The 22,233-nt window shown below is 37.3% G+C and overlaps 1 protein-coding gene across 4 annotated transcripts in view; it reads right to left on the bottom strand.

The window, feature by feature from the left end:
* The window catches only part of CDH18 (cadherin 18), a 110,867-nt gene that overhangs the window by 67,682 nt on the left and 20,952 nt on the right, over positions 1 to 22,233 (bottom strand). For all 4 annotated transcript variants that reach the window (XM_054381776.1, XM_054381772.1, XM_054381773.1 and 1 more), the window contains one exon: positions 2,640 to 2,807. In XM_054381776.1, the coding sequence (XP_054237751.1) occupies positions 2,640 to 2,807 (168 nt within the window). The remainder of the gene's footprint in view (positions 1 to 2,639; positions 2,808 to 22,233) is intronic.

Raw genomic sequence — 22,233 nt, 5'->3', positions numbered from 1 at the left:
TGCTTCTTCAGCAACCCCAGTTTTATTTAATGGCCAAATCTGTACTGTTTCTGGCATAGGGTCAGGGTCTTACTCTGGATCATTGTCATCATACAAATGTCCCAATCCCATGTTTTGGAATCCTCACAATGTATCAGTTTATGGATGTGCTGGACTGAATTAGGGAGTGGTCCATGTGAGATTCAGTCAAGTAATTTATCTGATCTTTCCTGCAGCTTGTTTCCTCATCTCTCAGATGCAGCCATTAGTTTTTCTAAATACTCCTTTTTACTTAATAGAGCATCATGTATACTTAAGAGTATCTGCTCATTTTTCCAGTTTTCCTCAAATCTCTTTCTCAAAAACTAACGACATTTTAAGTACCTCATTCTTTGACCTCAGAATTGTACATTCTACCTTTGCAATCTTTACATGGGGTGAGCAATTTTTTATTTCTTTTTGCAAGGCACCAAAAAGCACAAATAACTCCTTTACTGCATCCTATTTTTACTTTCCAGTGACTTCTACATTGTTCTGTTCACTCTACTACCTTGTTGTCATCCTCTCAAAATTTCCAGGCCCACTCTATCTCTGCCTGGGATGGTGTACACTTGTGTTTCTGTAGCAGTTTATCCATGGCAATCCAGCTGACAACAGCAATTTAATGTAGCATTGGTAAGAGATAACCTCCTTGCATTCTAGCCAGTCCTGAGAGATTAGAGGGGTTACAGGTGGCTGGACTTATCTCTTAATAGATATGCCTGACACCAGATATCCAAACAGCCTGTCTGCTACAAGCCTGGCCACATTCACAAGAAGCAATTGGGTGCACAAACAGTACAGTCTATTTATATGCAACACACGCAGAGATTCTTTAGGATTCATGGCAATAAACACAGTGAACTACAGAGGCTCTATACTAGCTCCAAACTACAATTGCAATCACATACTCAGTCTCCCAGAGAAGCACTCAGCATAGCTGAGGTCTCAAATCTTACCCAAAACAGCATCCTTCCTCTGGAAGGTGTAAGAGAGCAAACACGTTGATCTGTCCCAGATCTTTGGCGTTGAATTCTCAGTCCCCTCCAAATGAGATACAAAATCGGGGTGATATTTATGCCTTGTTATCTACAACTGTGCAGAGTGTGAGAGTGGGACTGCAGTCAAGTAATCATTTCTAGTGGTCAACCAGTCATTTATCAGTTGCACAAGATGCTTCTTGTTTTTTCTGGTGTGACTCCTCTTGTCAGCAGTGTTGCAGGTGTTAAGTGGAAGAATGGAGTGGTGGGCCTCCGCCTTGCCCCTTCCATTCCCCTCGGTGCCATGGCAGCACTGACCACTGGGTCTCCACTCAGCCCCTGTGCCAGCTCTGGTCACCATGTTTTTATCAGCAACATCGTGCTCAGTACTTTTTCCATTATTTTGTGCTTCCAGCAGCAGGAAACAGGAGGTCTTTTCTGCTTCTGCTATTTTAGATGTTGTTTTTTTTGCAAATATATACCTTATCTTTTGCCTTTCTAATAGTTAGGAAGTATTAAATATGCAATTGCATATTAAATGCAATGATGATTCTGTGGAACATAAAATCAAGTGTATTTAATTTAAGGCAGTTTCAAAGACTTTACATATTTATGTTTGTGAGGCACAGAAAAAAGTATTGATTTCTAAAATACTTATAATGAGTCTTCTTACTGCTTGAACAGACTTTACATAATGTGTGTTCCCAGGAAGCTTTGGTTTTGTCTGTAGCTTTGTGATCTCAGTTATTGTTTACAAATCTTCTAATTCAAACAGCTTAATGAAGTTTCCAGTGGATGTACCTGTAGCTACCAGTCTGCTATGCTCTACCAGGACTCATGCTATGCCTCAGTACAGATTACAATCTTTTTATTGGCCTTGAGCCAATCTGCAAAGGAAAGCAGGTTTACTTATGCAATTACATTCCAAACACTTCAAAATAAATTATCAGCTGAATTCAGAATTCCTCTGGGACTTCAAGTGCTGTGTCAGATCATTGTTCACCCAATGATTTGGATAGAAATGTATTCCAAGAGTATTCTAGCACTTGCTTTTCCTATATACGTGTAGGAACATTCAGTTTGACATCAACAACAGCAATTCATTTAACTAGGATAAAGGCAAATTCCACTGTAGCTCAACAACAGTGAGAAACAGCTTAGGTTTTGGCCATCTGTAATATAAAGAATGATCTAATAAGTTTGCATGGGAACGCAGAAAGAAACAGAAGAAAAAAATTGATAGATGTGTATGGAAGTAGCAAAGGCATACTGGATCAAATCTTTTACAGTGTCACCTTTTGTTGTTGTCTACCATGGGAATAAGGTAATTCACTTCTAGGATTAAAATCACACATTATTGAAATGTACATTTAAAAAGGTGTGGAGAATAACTCACATACAACAAGAGTCTTCTTTTGTCATCCATCTCACTCAGAGTTTTAACTGAGAGAAAACTTTACTGGTTTCAATGTTCTAGCTATTCCTTCCCTGTACTTCCTCTGAAAACACTAGAAAACTGAAAAATATCAGTGAATTCAAACACATCCCAGGCTACCTTCTTCCCATGAATTTGAATATTAAACAGATTTCACTGAAAATAACACAATTTTCACATCAGTTAGATGCTGAAATTGTACATACTCTGAGGAAACCTGGGTGGATTGTCGTTCACATCAGTGAGTGTGATATTTACAGTTGTTGACCCTGACAGCCCTCCGACCTGCCCAGCCATATCTTTGGCTTGAATGACAACAGAATAATGCTCTCTGGCTTCCCTGTCCATGTTGTGCAAGGCAGTCCTGATGACTCCTGTGATGGAAAGAAAACAAACAAACAAAAGAAAGATCAGCATTATCTTGCTCGGAAAAATTTGAAAGCCTAGGCATACACTCTTACTTTCAAGACAAGTGGAACATGGCACATTTTCCAGAAATGTAAAGCTTTTCTAGACTCAAACCAAGCTAGCTTTAATTTTTTGTGTCTTTTATATATATATGTGTATCATACAATCATAGAATAACAGAATCATAGAATAGTAGAAGTTGAAAGGGACCTCTGGAGATCATTGAGTCCAAACCTCCTGCCAAAGGGCAGGCCACCCAACATGTCCAGGGGAGAGTCTTCTAGATAAGAAGATTCCACAACCTCTTTGGGCAACTTGTTCCAGTGCTCCATTACCCTCACAGCAAATGCTTCCCTCATGCCGAGGTGGAACCTCCTGTGTTCCAGCTTGTGTCCATTGCCCCTCATCCTATCACAGGACACCACTGAAAAGAGACTGTCCCCTTCCTGACACCAACCTGTCTCATATTTGCAAACATTAGTAACACTCCCTCTCAATTTTCTCTTCTCCAGACTAACCATCCCCAGGTCTCTCAGCCTTTCCTCATAAGACAGATATTCCAGTCCCTTAGTCATCCTTGTAGCCTCCTTTAGACTCTAATATTTCACTGTCCTTCTTGAACTGAGAAACCCAGAACAGGACACAATATTCCAGATGTGGTCTCACCAGAACAGAGTAGGGGGGGTGGTAAACCTCCCTTGACCTGCAGGACACACTCTTCTTAATGCACCTCAGGATATTACTGGCCTCCTTGGCCAAACTGCTGTCCCATGCATAACTTACTGTCCACCAGGACTCCAAGATCCTTCTCCCCAGAGCTGCTTTTCAGCAGGTCTGCCCCGATCTGTACTGGTACATGGTGCTACTGCTCTCCAGGTGCAGAACTTACCCTTTTTGAACTTGATTGGGTTCCCCTTTGACCAGATCTCCAGTCTGACCAGATCTTGCTGAGTGGAAGCACAAATGTCCTTTGTATCAGCCATTTGTCCCAGTTTTGTATCATCAGCAAACTTGCTGAGGGTATACTCTATCCCTGCATCCAGGTCATTGATGAAGATGTTGACTGGACCCAGTACTGACTGCTGGGGAACACCACTAGCTACAGGTCTCCCGCTGGATTCTGCACCATTAATCATGACCCGCTGAGCTCTACTGTTCAGCCAGTTCTCAATCCATCTCACTGCCCACTCTTCTAACCCACACTCCTTAGCTTATGTATGAGGATGTTATGGGAGACATTGTCAAAAGTCAAGGTAGACAATATCCAGTGCTGCATCTACCCGTTCAGTCACATCATCACAGAAAGTTATCAGATGAGTCAAACACGATTGCCCCTTAGTAAATCCCTGCTGGGTACTCCAGATGAGCTCCTTTTCTTCCATGCACAGAATGAGCTGCTCCATCACCTTTCCAGGGATGGAGGTGAGGCTGTCTGGTCTGTAGTTTCCTGAGTCTTCCTTCTTGCCCTTTTTGAAGGCTGGAATGACACTGGCTTTCCTCCAGCCCTCAGACGCCTCTCCCATTTTCCATATTTTGGAGAGTGGTAGAACAACAACATCAGCCTGCTCCCTCAGCACTTATGAGTGCATCCCCCTAGGGCCAGTTTACCCAAATGACCTTTAACCCGATCCTCATTGGAGAGTCTTTCTTCCACCAGGTTTTCCCTCTCACTTCCAGCATCCGGGACTCCTGAGTGCTGGTCTTAGCAGTAAAGACTGAAGCAAAGAAGGCATTCAGTAACTCCACATTTTCTGCATCCTCTGCTACCAGGACTCCTGCCTCACTCAGCTGTGGGCCCACATTTTCCCCATTCTTCTTTTTACTCCTGATGCATTTCAAGAAGCCCTTTTTGTTCTCTTTTACTTCCTTTATCATACTTAATTCTATGAGGGCCTTGGCCTTCCTTGTTGAATCCCTGCATTCCCTGAGCAGCTTCTTGCTCATCCATGCAGGTCTCCTGCCTCCTCTACTTGATTTTTTACTCTAAGGAATGCACCTTGGAAAAAGTGATGTTTAAATACTAAACATCTCTCTTTGCCCACCCTCCCACTACCTACTATAGTCTTAGCCCATTGGATTCCTACAGGCAGGTCTTTGAAGAGGACAAAGTTAGCCATACTGAAGTCCAAGGCTGTAATGCTACTTATTGCCCTGCTCCTTCATCCTGTGATACTAAATTCTGCCATGCCATGACCACTGCTGCTGAGGTCACACTCACCCTTCATGTCACCAACCAGACATTCTTTGTTAATACAAGATCTAGCAGCATGCCTCTCCTCATTGCCTCTTCCATCACCTGTGCCTGGAAGTTATCGCCAATGTGCTCCAAGAGCCTTCTGGACTAAGGATGCCCAGCTGTGTGGCTTTTCCAACAAATATCATGGTTATTGAAATCACCCATGAGCAATAGGACATGTGACCTCTCTCACATGTAGTTCTCATCTATTATTATTAAGTCAGACTTTTGGCAAATTCAACTTTTTGCCCTTAATACTACGTACATGATAATGTATCTAAATGATTGCAGATAATTAACATAGTTAATCATTGTGTTAAATAATATTATGATTTCTTTTCAAAGTAGGCCACCTTGATAAGTGGAACATGAAGAGAACCAATAACTACAAACCTGACCAAAGCCCTTTTTGAATAAGGTCAAAATGTTGTTCAGCTAATTAAGATAAAAGTTAATACGATACACGATCTGGAAAAGATTCCACATTTGGACAAATTTTCATATGCTGACTAATTTAGTTACAACTAATAGACAAGACCTAAATTTATAACTCAGATTATCAGCGAAAAAGAAAGCTTACTTAGGCAACAGAGCAAGCATTTAAATGCTGGTTGAATTATTTTCTCCCTATGATACTTGCTTATTACATACCCAGGAGCATTCCACTTAATGGCAGTGCTTCACTGACCCATGCATAACATGTTAAGGACCTTATAGCTCTGTAGCATAATCTATAAATGGTTTATGTCATTTCGAGTGCAACCTTACTCAGCTTTTAAGTATGCTTATATGTGAAGTGCAAATGAAATACTGTGAAACTGGTGTCAATATGGAAATGGGAAATATTTTTTCCAAGTATATATTAGGTACTTGAATTACAATGAAATAATTTCTTCTTGGTATATTATGATAACAGACAAGCAAAATAAATCATATTCAAAGCAAAATCATCAAATTCAACAATCAATAAAACACAATCAGCAAAAATTCTTCATAATGGAAAGTGTTTTAATACTAGTTTTAGTGTATCAGAATGTAAATATATATGCATATATGTTGCAACAACTACCTTACACATATGATTAATTGATTTCATTACAGGTCTTGAAAGAAAAACCCTAGGAACAAAATATTGTTGTAATGTTTTCTGGGGGAAAAAAATCCCAAACCAACCAAACAAACCAACCCACAAAAAACCCAAAAAACAACCCAACCACAACCAACTAAACAACATATTTTAACTAATAAACATTTATAAATTCAGTTTTGTACTTGTAAAAATTCCCATTCTATTCACACAACAAAAAATATTAGTTAAAACTCCACATGGGAGGAAAAATGTCTAACAACTGCACTCAATAAAAAGAATATTGTCTAAGGAACCATGGTAAAACATAAATGGTTATTTTTGAATGCTGAAAACACATTCATGCTAGCATTAAGTGCGCTGCAGTTTTCATAACTTTTGTACACACACACAAAAGCTGCTGATGTTATATAAAATCTAACAAAAAATTCTCTTATAAGACTTCTGATACATGTGTTCAACAAACATTATTTTCTTTCTTAGACATCCACAAAATCTTTGTCTATTAGATGGCATAACAGGTAGATATTGACTTCTCTTGAGATTTAATCAGGATTTATTGACCTGAGAATTAGATATTTATCTAGTCAGAGAAAAGATAAATCTCTGCTTAGAGGTACAATAAATCTTGCAATTGTCAGAAAACAGAAGTCTGTGATTTTCCATTGTTACAGGTGCACTGTTCTCAAGAAAATGACTGACTATTGGAGTAGTGAAGTGGTGTAACTTGTTGCAAAGAGACAATCTCACACTATGATAAATTAAACAACACAATAATAAGGTCCCACAAAACATAACATATACCTGTACCATGACAAGACAAAATTTTATAAGGTTGTTTCTCTTTTTGATTTGACTGAATATATTATTCTGCAAGGTGGTCAGCCTCTGCTGTACATATTAGCATTAAACACCTCTTGATTTGAAGCTGAATCTTATCTGCATTTGCAATTTCTTTAGAATTTAGACAAAGCACAAAACTGAAAATACAAGAGAGGACTGGACTAAGACTTACTTAGGAATAACTCCACATATGCTTGGTCATCAGCCCGGGGAAAATTAAGACTTTGTCACACATCCCACCAACAGTGAGTAAATTTATACAACTTTATAAACCAAGTCCCAAATACCATTATTTTATGTACTATATATTACAAATGTCTGTGCTTGGTTCTGTAAAAAAGAAAAAAAAAATCAAAGTATACTCTTTCCTTTTTCTTTTCCTATCTACCATTCTCATCTACAGTCATGAAAAAAAAGCAATAGCTCTTTCAGGTTTCAGTTACTTTTTGAGAAAATAAGGAAACCTATCAACTTACAACTTGATTTCCTTAATCCTAACCATCTCAATAAACCACAGTAATCTACACGACCCCTTCTGACGAACATAATATTTACATAGCTGCAAAACAAATGTGCCTCTTCAAGATCAGTTTAGAACACAATTTGATTAAAGATCAAGTGATCCTATGTAACTGGAATGTTTCAAGTGTGTCAAACATCTATACACTTCAGTTACACAACAGCAACATAACATACTCTAATATTGCATACTTGCACTGAACCTATGTTATTTGTTCAAATCTAGAAAATTTCCACAAAGAATTTTATACTGACCAGAATGACACTGTAAAATATTTTTAGGATACTACTGAAAGTATTGAAAACTATCATGGCCAAAGATGAAGAATTGAAATACTTATTTTCACAGCTATAAATATTTTTGAAATTGTAACAAATTAATTGAAAATGCTTGAAAAATAAGGTTTCCCTAAAAATAATATTTTCAATGAGTTTACTTGTCTGGATAATGAACTTGGGATCTACATAGAGCAAGAAAATAGACCACTGGCAGTGTCAGGGAGCTTTTTGCCTTTTCTAGGGCCCTATCTAGTGCAGTACTTGCCACATGAGCTCCTAGAATGAATCAAAAAAAAGTTGACTTCATTACCCCCTCTGTCATTTATAAAGGACATAACCCCCCCAAATTACTTCTAATTGCTCCATTTCATATAAAATCCCCACAGTATGACAACATAGACAGAAGATAATAAAGCTGCCTTGATTTGCAATTTTGTACAGAGATTCAATGATTGCTTACCAAATATATGTTCTAACTAATGATGGGAAGGTTCATTCAAACTTATTCAAATGAAGCTGTGAAATGATCAGTAGAAAATAAACTTTCAATAAAAACAAACAAGTCTGCCTTGCTTAACATGGTTGACTTTAAATTAGACTATTAATATACTTTTTAAATAACAATTTCAAAATCAATTATTCATTCTTCTGCTAACATTTAGAAAGAGAAGGCTGCTTCTAAAAGTTCATATGGAAGAAAGCTGTTTCAAAGCTGATACTTCACTTTAAGCACCCAAAGCTAAATTGTAATTTCAAAGTATTCCAAAGGTAAATTATAATTCTTGACCTAACTGTTCTTGAAAATTACATGATGTGCTATGTAACAGTACCCTGTTTTTAATTATGACAAGATAAAACAGAGATTCATAGCAGGCTACAAATTTTCACTCTGAGTTTCTTCTTTTTCTTAAACCAAATAAAACCATAAATTTATTTGCCAGCTGTCTTTTTGGATTATGTTCATAGAGGAGGTCTTTCTCCAATAGCAAGCACTGATCTGTATGTTTAGCCCAGTCTTCTCAATCTCCAGAATGACCAGAGGAAACATGAAATAATTTACCTAAAGCAATTTATCTGTAGCTACATACACAGTATGTGATACATAAATGGAAAAGAGCATTCATCTCATGTACCAGGAAAGAATCCATGGTATCAAGAGGCCAGCCACAGGGAATCCTAATCATAGTGGACAGGTTTCCTCATGCAGAAAATGCAGCAATTATAGCTTGCCATGTTTGGAACTGCCAAGTGTCTTTCTTGTTTTTAAGACCCACTTAAAATACATACATGATGAAGGTAAGCAGGACCTCACACTGTCAGTCTTGATCTGGTATAAATCCAGATACTTCAAATTAAGATAATGAAGCAATGCTCATTTGCACTAGTAAAGAATCTTATGTTTTATTTTTAGGCACAAAGCTTCTTACCATGATTAGGGCTAAATTCTCAATTTACTAATCTACTTGATGAATTTTTGCACTGCAGGTGTTAATGGTGAGCAGAGTTCGTGTCAGGGAAGACTGGCTAATATGAGCAAGGTTGCTGTCACAGCTTCTGAGAATCTAGCCAACAATTACACTTTGTTTATACCACAATGTTTCTAAAATCACAGCTGAAGAGTAAAATATGTATTTGTGAATCTGTATTTTAAAGTCAGGAATAAGAAGACACTGCATGCCATTCACATCTTATAAACAGGCAATTACATTAAAATATCTCTTTTCTACTTCCAATTTGACCATTTTTCTCATATTTCAATTTTAGACTGTCCAGAGTTTTTTATCACTTGTCTCACTGGAGAATTACAATATACAAGTGAAAACAATTATCTGCTAAGGCACAAAGTGATGCTTCAATATACAACAAGCACTATTTATAGAAAGACACTTCATAAACAGTGTTTTTCTGATGATGAAACTCTCAGGGCGAAATTTAGAACTGCATATTTGAGACAAGCTGTAAGTAAACCAACAGCAGGCATGTAATTGTAAGAAAAATTTGACTTCCTAAAGCTCACCTATTGTAATTTAACCTGAACATTAAAAATTAAATAGGTCCGAGTCAGGAAATACCTACAAAGAACAATGTGTTTCCTGGTGCTAGTACAAGTAATTGCAAAAAATATTTATTTTAACTCTCATGAAAGTGAAGAATGAAATAATGCATGTTTGAAGGTATTTTTTATCTGTATAAGTGATACAGCTATTTTCTGCTGTATTATAGTAGGTCTGCTGGTCAGAAAACGTAACTTCTGATATATAAGTGACCAGAAATTGGCAATGGCAGCTACTTTCATGCCAGCAGAATGCTAAAGAAATCATTTATGCCAACAGTACCTTCTTAGCTTTAATTAGAACTTCCTGAACAATTGTAAAACTCACTTTTAGCAAGGGACATTAGGACAATTGTCAGCTTGACCTCAGAGGATATACTTTCCTAAAAAAAAAAAAAAAAGTCTTTTCAATCCTTTCAAAGACTTAGCAAAAAGTTGCATCTTGACTGTTAGGAGTCTGAATATTAAATGCTAAAAACATATTTTGACATGAATAACATTTTTGCATGATGAACCTTTACAGTAGCAATATTGCTTGGGGTTTTTTATGAACTGTGTTGCAGAAGCCATTTACAGAAAGATTGGAGAACAGAATTTTATTATCTTTTTTAGAAGATGTCATTGATCAAATGAACAGATACACATAGAATATTAAGATAATTTAATGGTTTACACACATAAGTTTGCAGAAGGCACAGCTATATTGCTCTGTTTTGAATTTTGGTGTGGGGTTTTTTTTTTTTTTTGGGGTAAGAACAAGATATTAAAGTTTCTAAAAGCTGTCTCAAAGCATCCAATTGTCTATTTTTTGGTCTCATTATGAAAAAAACCCATAAAAACCCATCAACAAAACCCAAATAAAACCACACACACAAAAAAAAAATAACCAAACATTAGTAAAGCAGTTTTCTTTACATGACAGCAAGACAATATACATAAATGTGTAATTTACAAGCACAAAAGATTGTGAATGGCTTGCTAGGACAAACCAAGGTGTCACTGAAATTCTGGTTGACGAACCTATGATGGAATATTTAACTGAAGCACAATTTCTATGCAAAGTTACCTTCTCTAGATGTATTAGTGCTTCATATAATTTAAACAATGGAATTGACCTTGCCTCAAAATGGATTTAAAGAAAAAAAAATCAAGTGTCTCTTCAAGTAAATAAATCTGCACAGCTATTTTATTACCTGTTTGCCCAGCCACTGCTTTATCTAGCAGAGTGTGTGCTCATCCAAGCCATGAGCAGCCAGTTTGTCCACAAGAATTCTGTGGGGAATGGTTTCAAAGGCTTTTCGAAAGTCTAGGTGGACAATATCCACAGCCTTTCCCTCATCCAACAGTCAGGTCACCTTGTCATAGAAGGAGATCAAGTTCGTCAGGCAGGACCTGTCCTTCATAAACCCATGCTAGCTGGGCCTGGTCCCCTGTTTGTTCTCTATATGGCATGCAGTAGTGCTTGAGATGATCTGCTCTGTGACCTTCCTTGGTACCGAGGTCAGACTGACAGGTCTATAGTTTCCTGGATCCTCCTTTCTTCCTTTCTTCTAGATGGGTGTTACATTTGCTACCCTCCCCAGTTCGCCAGGACTTCAGGTAAATAATGGAAAGTGGCTTGGTGAGCACATCTGCCAACTCCTTCACCCTTGGATGTAGCCCATCTGGCCCCATAGACTTGTGTGCATCTAAGTGGCATAGCAGATCACTGACCACTTCCTCATTTATTGTGATGACCTCATTCTGATTCCCTTCCTTGACTCCTAGTTCATCAGGCTGAATGTCCAAGGAACTGCTTGTTCCAGTGCTAAAGACTGAGGCAAAGTAGGCATTGAGCACCTCAGCCCTCTCCTCATCCTTAGTCACTATGTTTCCCACTGCATCCTGTAAAGGATGGAGATATTCCCTAGTCCTCCTTTTCTTGTTACTGAATTTATAGAAACAGAAGGAAATACCACTGCTTCATTCCTTATTTTGGTAGTCAGGGAAAGGGATGGAAATTAAGATCCTGGGCCCATAATTATTCTACTCTGGGCTGGCTTTAATGTATGAATCAATAACATTTTGTATGTTTAAATTCAAATCAGAATTTCCTTACTAAAGGAAAGGAAGGAAACCAGTCCAACTTTGACTATCCATTTTTAAAAGGACAGCTATCTCACCTTCATTATCTAAACTACGAACAACAGAAGCACTTCATATCTAAATAGCCTGATACTTCTCAAAAATACATTGCACCCAAATAATAAGTATGACTGTAGCAGACACAAAAATACAAATGGAACAATGATTTCAAGAGCCTTTGCATAATCTTCATTTTTAATATCTTATCTGTGCATTTGGTGTAGTTTCCTCCTGTGCAGATGGTACATTACTATCTCAGTAATGGTGTACCTTCAGAGACAAAATCCAAATTGAAAATACTAGGCAATATTAGATAATCTTCAAAAATGTCACAGGAAAAAAATATTTAATTCCCCTTTAATTTTCCTTCCTTCTAACCCAGAGGCCTCATCTAACTGTGACCATCATCCTAGCTAAAAGAGCTTGGATACAGCTGCCAGAAAAGGATACTTCTGAATGACACACTGTAATGGATTAAATCAGAACAAACTGGGTCAAACTGAACCAGCAGGTTAACCTGTCTATTTTTCCAACACAGAAGTGGTGGGAAAATAACACACAGAAATTCAGTATTGAGGGGGAAAAATGCATAATTACTTTAACCATTTGCACAAAAAAAATCATGGTGCAAAGCAGCAGCAAGCAGAAGCAAGCAAGCCAAAAGCCCAAACCAGAAAACTACTCCCAGATCGCTCCTTATCTTGCCACCATCCCAGCAAAGACCCAAGAACCTGGAACTCAGAAGCAGCAATTGGAACAGGAAGCCTCCCACATTACAATATGAACTTCAAGCCCCATAATATTTTGCTCCAGCCACTACTTTGATTTTGAAGCTGGCATGGCTGCAGCATGGTATGAATAACAGCAGCAGGTTCAACTCAACCCACGACACACAATATTCCCAAGCTCCAAGGGTACATTTTTTTTTTTTGCCACAGTAGTAAATATTTATATAAAGTGGTTTTGCTTTAGTGAAAGAGGGAAGAGCTGCTATGACTTTTTGTTATTGTTGAATTTTTATTTCTGTGAAAAATTATGTTAATTATTCGGAAAGAAGCAGTAAAACAAGTAATGCATTTCAATTTATACACAAGCTCTGTTCATTCACTTTAGAAGCAACGACTTTTCCATGCAAATTATATTCCACTCTATTTAGAGCCACTGTATATATTTTTTACACACATATATATACATAAGCCACAACATCTTTTCACTTGTTCTCCCTTTTAATGCTTTTAAGAAGTACCCTCCATAAACCTTCACCTAAGCATGGAGATGTGAAATGGTAACTGAAAAATCGTAATAAAATTAAAATTCCTAATTCTTACATGCTTTCTATATGAACATCTGCATGTATGCAGAAGAAAGGGATCTGAAATGTCTATGTGACTGCTTAACTATGAAGTGGATGCCACCCACATTAGCAGTTGTCAGAAACTCTATTCTTAGTACAAACAGCATGCAAGTCACATCCCTGTCAGGCTGCTTCTTGGAAAAACAAGTACTGTACTGTGCTGATGTCTGTTTACAGAGAACCAATGCCTCTCAGTTCTGTTTTTTTGCTTTATTTTCTTGGGTATTTTTGTTGGACTTTTTTTTTTTACCTAAGCTAGGATAAGATATGAACTGGCACAGAGGCTCAGTCTCTTCAAGAAAGGACTACTTGACACATTCATAGCAAGGAATGAATTCTTTACACATGTGGACGTCCACTTGAAAAAGCAAGCAAAAAATCTGAAGGCACATGCCTTCCTTTGATATAAAGGAGCAACAATTCAAACATTTAAACACTAGGTTCTTCTTTGCTTTTGTGTTGTTATTACAGACAAATACATATATCCTGGATATATAAGCTGAACAGGACAGTATGGCTTAACAGTCCTATTACCTTTGCTAATAAAGGTCTGTTCTCCAGTAGGTGATCAGCAAATTGAAAATCTCATAGTGAAAGAGTACTGGATGGATTTTTCATTTTATTACTGTGAACACAAAGCATTAGTGATTAAGCAGAAACAAGCACAGATTGATGAACTATTTTTTAATGTCTATTAATAGATTAACCTGAGTTTTTTTTTATAAGTCATCCATCCAAATATTTATGCAGCCATGCTGTAGAACCAAAATTAAAATGCACTCTAGAGATAGGAGGAATCTTAGTTTTCCTCTTGTATCCTGCCTTTACTGCTATATCAAAGTGGTAAGATGTGTAACACTGCAGACTGCTGGGCTTCAATCTGTAGTAACAAACTTGTACTTTTACATATCTTAAAAAAAAAAAAAAACTCTTTACAGTGAGATTTCTCATAATATTAGCAGTTGAAATGATTACTCACAGCAAAGAGTCCAAGTATTCCTTATTACAGCTCTAATAAACCTGGAGGAGCTATGGTACACTGTGTAACATTACACATGAGTAGCCTGTCTCTCGTTTCAAATGCTGTCATTTCATGTGTTACTTCATTATTGGAAAAAAAAAAAAAACACACCTCTACCAATGAGAATTATGCAAACTGCATACTACAAATAATCTACTTTTTGAATTTATTTAATTCACTAATGTAGTTGCTATTCTATTCTCAGTGACTTCTTTTAGAATTTAAAATGTTATCCTGTAATTTTTTCATGAATTTTGTTATCAGTCTTGCTCTTACATTCATGCTCTTATTACTGTCAGACATATTGAGAAATTTAAACAAGGTTATCCAAATGTCAGTCAAAGTGTTGCCATAAAGAGTACATTCCTTGCAGCACAAGACATACCTACAAAAGCTCTCTTCATAGTTTCCAATCGCAGCTCTTGTATTTCTCATATTTGTAGCACAGTGCCTTATAGCTATTTTCCTGGCACTAGGTGGCTCTGAGTTCTCCAACTAGCATCACTTTGCGCTTGGACAAACAGAGCAGATGAAGGTTTGCCATCCATGCTGGAAGTGGCCCTACCACAGAGGGCTTTGTCTTCCCACTTGAATCTCACACTCCAGGCTTCTCCCTTTTTGTCCCTCTCTCCTTTACACACTCCCTTACGCACTCTCTGCACACCACCACACACATGTAAGGTTCTCTGTCCCAACATGCAAATTCAAGAATCTCCCATGAAACATTCACACCAGCTGTTGTCTAACTTGCTTTTAAAACCTCCAATGGTAAGAGGTTCCAAGTCCTCTTGGATAACCTATTACAGTATGCAAATCTTTGGTTGTTAGAATTTTTTTTCCCCTAGTAAAATGCAAGGTGCTGGGATTTATTTATTTTTTATATCTTTTGGGTTGGGTTGTTTGTTTGTTTTAAATTTACATTATATTAGATGAAATATGGCAATCAAAATCAATTAACACTTCCACCTGCAACAGACACAGAAACAATTCTTTTCCTTTTGCTACACTTCTGCAATAGTTTTACTTTAAATTATTCAAGATCTCAACAGATTTCAATGGAAGAAGAATCTGAACAATTGTCTAACGCTCTCTCATTTATTTTTCTTGACATTAATGTTATCTTCACTACAGTGAGGTTTGGAGTCAAACCTGATCTTAATAGAGCTGAAAATGTAAATATTCTATGTCAAAAGGAAAGCTTTACCTCAAAAATTAAAGTGCAAACTTCATTCAGAGACATGTAAGTACACTTCCCACTATTACACCAAGAGAATAAACTAGAAAAACCTTAGTTAAGAAAAGAGCAATCTAATTCATGCATGTATCCATTCATCTAATTATAAGAGAGGTGTGCACAAGTGAGGTGCTCACAGAGGGCTGCCATTGGCAGGCAATCTTTTTGCTCTTCGTTTTCTGCCTCCTATGCTTGTCCTTTCTAACTGCATCATTGATGCTAGAAAAGATAGTGGTGGTAAATGGTTAGTGGTGTAGTTTCCATGCTAGTGGAAAACAAGGCCAAAACAGTAAGGTTCCAGTTTTACCAATGACTCACAACATTTTCAACTGTACCAAAGAAGAGGCCTTAGAAAACTAGAAGAAACACTGGGTTGTTCAGCTGTCTGACCACCTGATGGTCTGAGATCCCTTTTCATTAACTCTAGGGAAAAAAAAAATACTATAGCAATATTTTGAACAGAAGAAAACTGTGAGAATTTACTTTATTGTTGAGAGTTTATCCTAAATGTGTGAAAAGTGTAGGTGTAGAAAATCCAACATTAACTTAAAATTGAAATCAAAAGACATTACACCATTTCCACTACTCTCATCTGAGTGCTGGCAGACAACACTCTAAAACAAGTGTTCATGACAATATTTTTAGATGGAGTGCATATTTCTGTTCCTCCAGGAATGAAGGAATGCATTGCACAGTACCTGGTAGTATTAGAAGAAAGAGATAGGACTTCAAATTTTGAGTTTGAATTCCTGGTGATTCTCTTGACAACAAACTTCAGACTTTGGCAATGATATACACCAGAGATGTAATTTATGTTACAACATTTCAGAAATTTCTTGAGGGAAAATAAGCACATGAAAACCTGAATATGGAATACAGTTCTTAAAACTTAATAAAAATTGCAATACCCACACACAAAATGAATGTATTTTAATTCTACACACTGTTAACAAGATGTAGTGCTAATAAAAATAACTGAGATTTCACACTGATTCTTCACTGTGACCTTATCTTCAAACTAAATAGAAGCCAATCATACATATAATGTTAGAGTTTTTACTAACAGGTATAAATAAGTGGTATGCAATGCAAGTGCAAGTGAGATTCTGAAGGTTCAGCATATATTTCCTTATCTAACTCAAACAGAACATGACAGCAGCAAAGTTTTGTGATTAATTCAATTGACATTACTGCTCCTATAAGATTTAATTATTGAACAATAACATTTTAAGAGCCCCTGGGTAAAAAGATAGAGAAGGTTAAATTTAAGCTAACTACAGGAAGCTGGGCATCAGCTGTGGTATCTTAGTTGTGGATTTAGGGGAAAGTCAAAAGGTCACAAAATGCTTTAGAGTAAAAGCATTCAATTTATGTAAGATAATTTTTTAGCCTTTTAAGGTTTTAAAACTATATGAGAGCCTCTCAGCATGAAGCCAAGAGAAACACAGAACTCTCCAATTTCAGTAGTACTCTAATATGAGCCAATCTGACTATGAGCAGGCATTTATTGACCACAATAAACATGCTTCTTTTAAATAGACATTGTTAAGAAAGGTATGCCAACTAAAAAAATATTAATTCTTAATTTAAAAAATGAAGGATGGTCATTCAAGTGAATGGCAGAATTTGAGCTCTGAAATTATTTTACTAACTAGTATGATTTCCCATGTATGACAGAGTCATAGGGTCATGAAATGCCCCATTTTTATTCCCATTTGCACCTCACAATCTTCTTGTGGGATACCAAAACAGATTAAAGCACACAATGGGTGCTCTTCCTTTGTTGCATTGTAAAGTCTGTGTAATTCCTCTATGATGACTGAAGTTATTTTCTCTTAAATCAGGAAATTAGATAGAGCTTAAGCCATTAAAATCATAATTATTACCTCAGTATTACAAACCTGTCATTTTAATCGATTCCATTAATCAAAAATTCATTTTAGAAGTATTAGTATTTATTTAGCAGTAACCAATCTGTGAATAAATTGCTAACTATTTTTCTCCTGTTTTGCAGAGGAATACACATGCAACTCAGCTATGTATTACCATGCCACAAAATGTGCCATTCCCATATGAACTATGGCCAAGAACTTCCAGAAAAGGATAGCAACAGTTACAGAAGAGGACAAAAGTCTTGAACTTCAGGGGTTGCTTATTTCATGTCTATAAGGCACATCTCTATATTTGGAAACATCTATTCAGCTATTGTCTATGTTTATTACTTGAACTGTGCTCTCAGTCAGGACCAACCTAGGTAATTAGCAAATAGATCATTTCCTATAGGGATGCTTGAAGCCATTGTTCTTATTACTGTGAAGACAGAAAGCAGGAGGAGGTTGACACTTTTCTCACACTGTTGGCACTAATTTACAGCAATACTCTTTTATAAACAGGCACACATACTTCTTTACTATTTACTATTACTTTACATATTTAATGTCTTCAAGGAAAAAAACACAAACAAACTGATACATCATTAATATTACTAAACTTGCAGACACTAATAGCTTCTTATTTTACTTTCACAGTGAGATTAATGCTACTCTGAATAGAGAAGCAACTCGTGTTTTCTGGGGTCCTCTGCATATTCTTGATGTTAAAAAGCAGATAGTCCTATACACATAAACTTTGCAAATATGCCTAGGACTGTCTACAATGACTTCTCTCTCTTTCATTATCATTATTACTACCTTATAAAAATTCAGCAGAATATTTTGATGAAACTGGGGAGGAAAGTGTAAGGAGTTAAGTTTATTTCATCTTTGCCTCAACATTGCTTGTCCTGAGATGTTTTTACACCATTGGACCAGGAAGACAATTGCTTATCAACAAGTAACAGCTAATAAGCAGACAAGGTCTCAGGTTCTCCATTTGAGTGTTGTAATGCAAGGTCAGGCTCAAGACAGAAAGGAAACAGGAATCACCACAGGCTGTCTCAGCTAATTACTAATTATGTAGTTTAACTACATTACTATTACATCTTGTATCTAATTGCTAAAAGTAATTAATAAACAGAAATACAAAGCACTTTGTAGAAAGCCATTCAAATTGAAAGGAATTTGAAAATCTTACACTTTATACTATCTATGGACAGTAGTTCAGATATTTAGAATCATAACAATATTGCTGGCAGCACATTTCTACACACACAGATTTCTAGCACCTGGTTGAGACTTCTGGCCACATAGAACCTCAGCACCCAAGCCACTGAGACTCACTGGCTGCAGAGCCTAAGACTCAGTAATTACATATGCACCCATTTAACACACACACACACTCTGCATTCTCCAGTTTGCTGCCACCACCGACACACAGGCCCCTCTTGACCAGTGGTCCAGCTGCACTTAAATCTACACACACAACCATACATACTTTTAACTCAGGAAAAGAGAAATTTAATGTAATAAGATAGAGGATAGACTGTGCTGATCAAGCACAGGGCATGTTACTGAGCAAAAGCCTGTTTACACATGACTAGCCCTGTTTATCTCCTTACCCCTCTATTTTCCCATGCTTTTTCCTCCCTAATCCATCTCAGCCCTCCCCTTTCCCTAGCTATGGTCCTTCCTCTAAACATCAATGAATAATTCTAGCACAATAACATAAAGCTCTTCTCTGCATCCCACAATGCATCCCATACCCCTGTAGGCATTAGCTCTCTCAGCTTAAAGGGTCATCAGGGCAGCATATCCTGTTGATTCCTTATTATGGATTTCAGTCCCAGTCTACGGAGACAACATTCCATCATGAATGTTGGGATCTTTCTCTTTTTATCCTGTTTTGGTCCTTCTTCCTTGCAAAGGAAGTTTGTGCACGTCAGTGCAAATTCAAAAAATTTTCAGATAAAACCTAACGAGAATAGAATTTAACAACTGAAGCCTTAGGAAGAATAGGTCACAAAAATGCTTAAAAATTCAGAAGAGTGAATTTTTAAGAAAATGAGTCTTAAACCACAGAAATTCAAAGTGAAATTTCATAGTGAAACACCATTCTTCAAGAATTTCCCATCATTTTCAATGTTCTACTTCCCATAACGTCATGCAAAATTAAATTAACTTCTATTTTATTCTTATAAAAAGACTACTCACCAAATCAGAAGTCTTCCTCCATTTTTTTTTATTTACTTACCTAATAAGGTATTTATTCATTTGTCATTTTAATGGACTAAGATATCAGAATCATTCTCATATTCTATGCATGTATTAAAAAGAATTGAAATCCCTAAAGTTAAATCTCTGTCAATGCCTAAGGCTTGGTGAGTAAAAATACAATCCCATCCGCTTTCTTCACAACATATGCAGGTGATGTAACAATACTTTGCTTTGTGATACAGACCTGATGCTGAAAAAATCCATTGCAATTCTTCACTGACTGGATAGCAGCTCCAGACTACAAGTTGCTCACCGTTATAAAAATAATATAGGCCATTGCCTCAGAGTGCCAAAACAGAAGTAGAAATGTAGACCAGAATGGTATTTTTAAGTAAAACAAAGTTGAGTTCTACTGGTGTTGTAATTACATCTGTTAGGTGCTAGCATGTACCCCAGAGTGGTATTAGCCTGTGCCAGGCAGTACTCTGCCAGACTTGCCCATGGCTGGGTAAATTGTGTACTAGCAGCTGTTCCCAAAACACAGTAGGTATGAACTGGTCTACATCAGCTTTGTCTCCTAGCACCTTATAAGGTCCTCCAGCATGATCCCATCATGCTTTGAACACTTAAGCCTTTCTAATATGAGCTCCCAAATGTATGGAAGAGTTTGAGAAAGACCTGATCCCATAGCATTCTTGTGAGTAAACTCTGGGAAAATGGGACAGAAGAACAGACAGCGAGATGGATTAGGAACTGGTTGCAAAATAGAGTCCAAAGAGTGGTGGTCAGTGGTGCCAAGTCCAGCTGGAGAGCTGTAACTAGTGGATCAGTGCTGGGTCCAGTCCTGTTCAACATCTTTATCAATGACATTGATGATGGGAGAGAGAGTCTGCTCAGCAAGTTACAATGATACCAAACTGGGAGGCTTGGCTGATATGCCTGAAGGTTGTGCAACCATTCACAAGACATGGACAGACTGGAGAGCTGGGCAGAGAGGAACCTAGTGAAGTTCAACAAGGATAAATTCAGAGTTCTGCATCTGGGAAGGAATAATAAACTGCACCAGTACAGGTTAGGAGGTAATCTGCTAGAGAGCAGCCCCATGGAGAAGAACTTGGGAGTCTTGGTGGACAAGAAGTTATCCGTGACACAGCAATGCACCCTTGTGGCCAAGAAGGCCAATGGTATCCTGGGGTGCATTAAGAGTGTGTCCAGCAGGTTGAAGGAGGTTCTTCTCCCCCTCTACTCTGTCCTAGTAAGGCCCCACCTGGAATATTGCATCCAGTTCTGGGCTCTCCAGTTGAAGAGGGACAGGGATCTACTTGCAATAGTACAACAGATGGCTAGAAGGATGATAAAGGGATGGGGGCATGTGCCTTATGAAGAAAGGCTGAGAGACCTGAGGCTTTTTAGTCTGGAGGGAAGACAACAGAGAGGGGATCTAATAAATGTTTATAAATATCTGAGGGCTGGGTGTCAAGAGGGAGGGGACAGGCTCTTCTCAGTTGCACCTTGTGATAGGCCAAAGGCCAATGGATATAAACTACAGCACAGGAGGTTCTATCTCAACATGAGGAGGAGCTTCTTCACTGTAAGGGTCACGGAGCACGGGAAGAGGCTCCCCAGGGAAGTTGTGGAGTTGTCTCCTCCGGAAATTCCAAGACCTGTCCGGATGCATTTCTGTGTGACCTGCTCTGGCAGGGGGTTGGACTCGAAGATCTCCAGAGGTCCCTTTCAACCCCTAATACCCTGTGTCCTGGGGTCATCCAGTCCAGCCCCCTACTCCAAGCATGCCTAACCTCAAACTAGTTGAGATGGCAGAGATACACTTCTCTTGTCATGAAGCACATTTATACCTCCAAGTCCTACAGGGATTAATGTACACAAGCATAGACATTTAAATGGAAAAACATCACAATGAAAACTGTTTACATTATACTTACTTCATTTCACATTTTAAAAACCTTATTCTTTCCCACACTTAAGTGTAGGAATAACTCTATTTAACTCTTTCTTCTCACCATTAAAGCTTTTATATAGATAGGAACAAACAGTTACAGAATTCAGACCAATAAAGGTACTTTCTTAAATTATATTTCCTCATTATTAAGGGTGTACTGAAAAAATACTATCATATTAACATTTAAGATTTAAAAAAAATCTGAAACTCTTAACAGCCCCTATCCTCCAAGGACATTTCTCCTCTCTTTAAAGAAATCAGTTTGGATTCTTTATACATAACTTACACTTTGTGGAAAAAAAAAAGTAGAGGGCAGTGTCATAAAGTTTAAGCATAAATATTTCAACTCATTCTACTTGAATAAATTTTCAGTGAAAATGCCAGTGCCTTAATTTTCTAAATACAAGAATGATATCAACTGATATATGATGATATATGATATCAAATGATATATGTGTTGAAGTACACATTCAATAATGCTTGTCCTTCAGAAAAAACAACCCAATCAAAACCATAAAGTATTAAGCTCACTTGATTCACTTCCTAAACAGAGGCTTGAAAAGATGAAAAAGTGCTATTCCAGTTTGGCAC

The sequence above is a fragment of the Indicator indicator genome, chromosome 6, assembly GCF_027791375.1.
Source record: "Indicator indicator isolate 239-I01 chromosome 6, UM_Iind_1.1, whole genome shotgun sequence".
NCBI classification, from domain to species: domain Eukaryota; kingdom Metazoa; phylum Chordata; class Aves; order Piciformes; family Indicatoridae; genus Indicator; species Indicator indicator.
The sequence above is the reverse complement of the archived record's forward strand: the minus strand, read 5'-3'. Positions and strand labels throughout refer to the sequence as shown.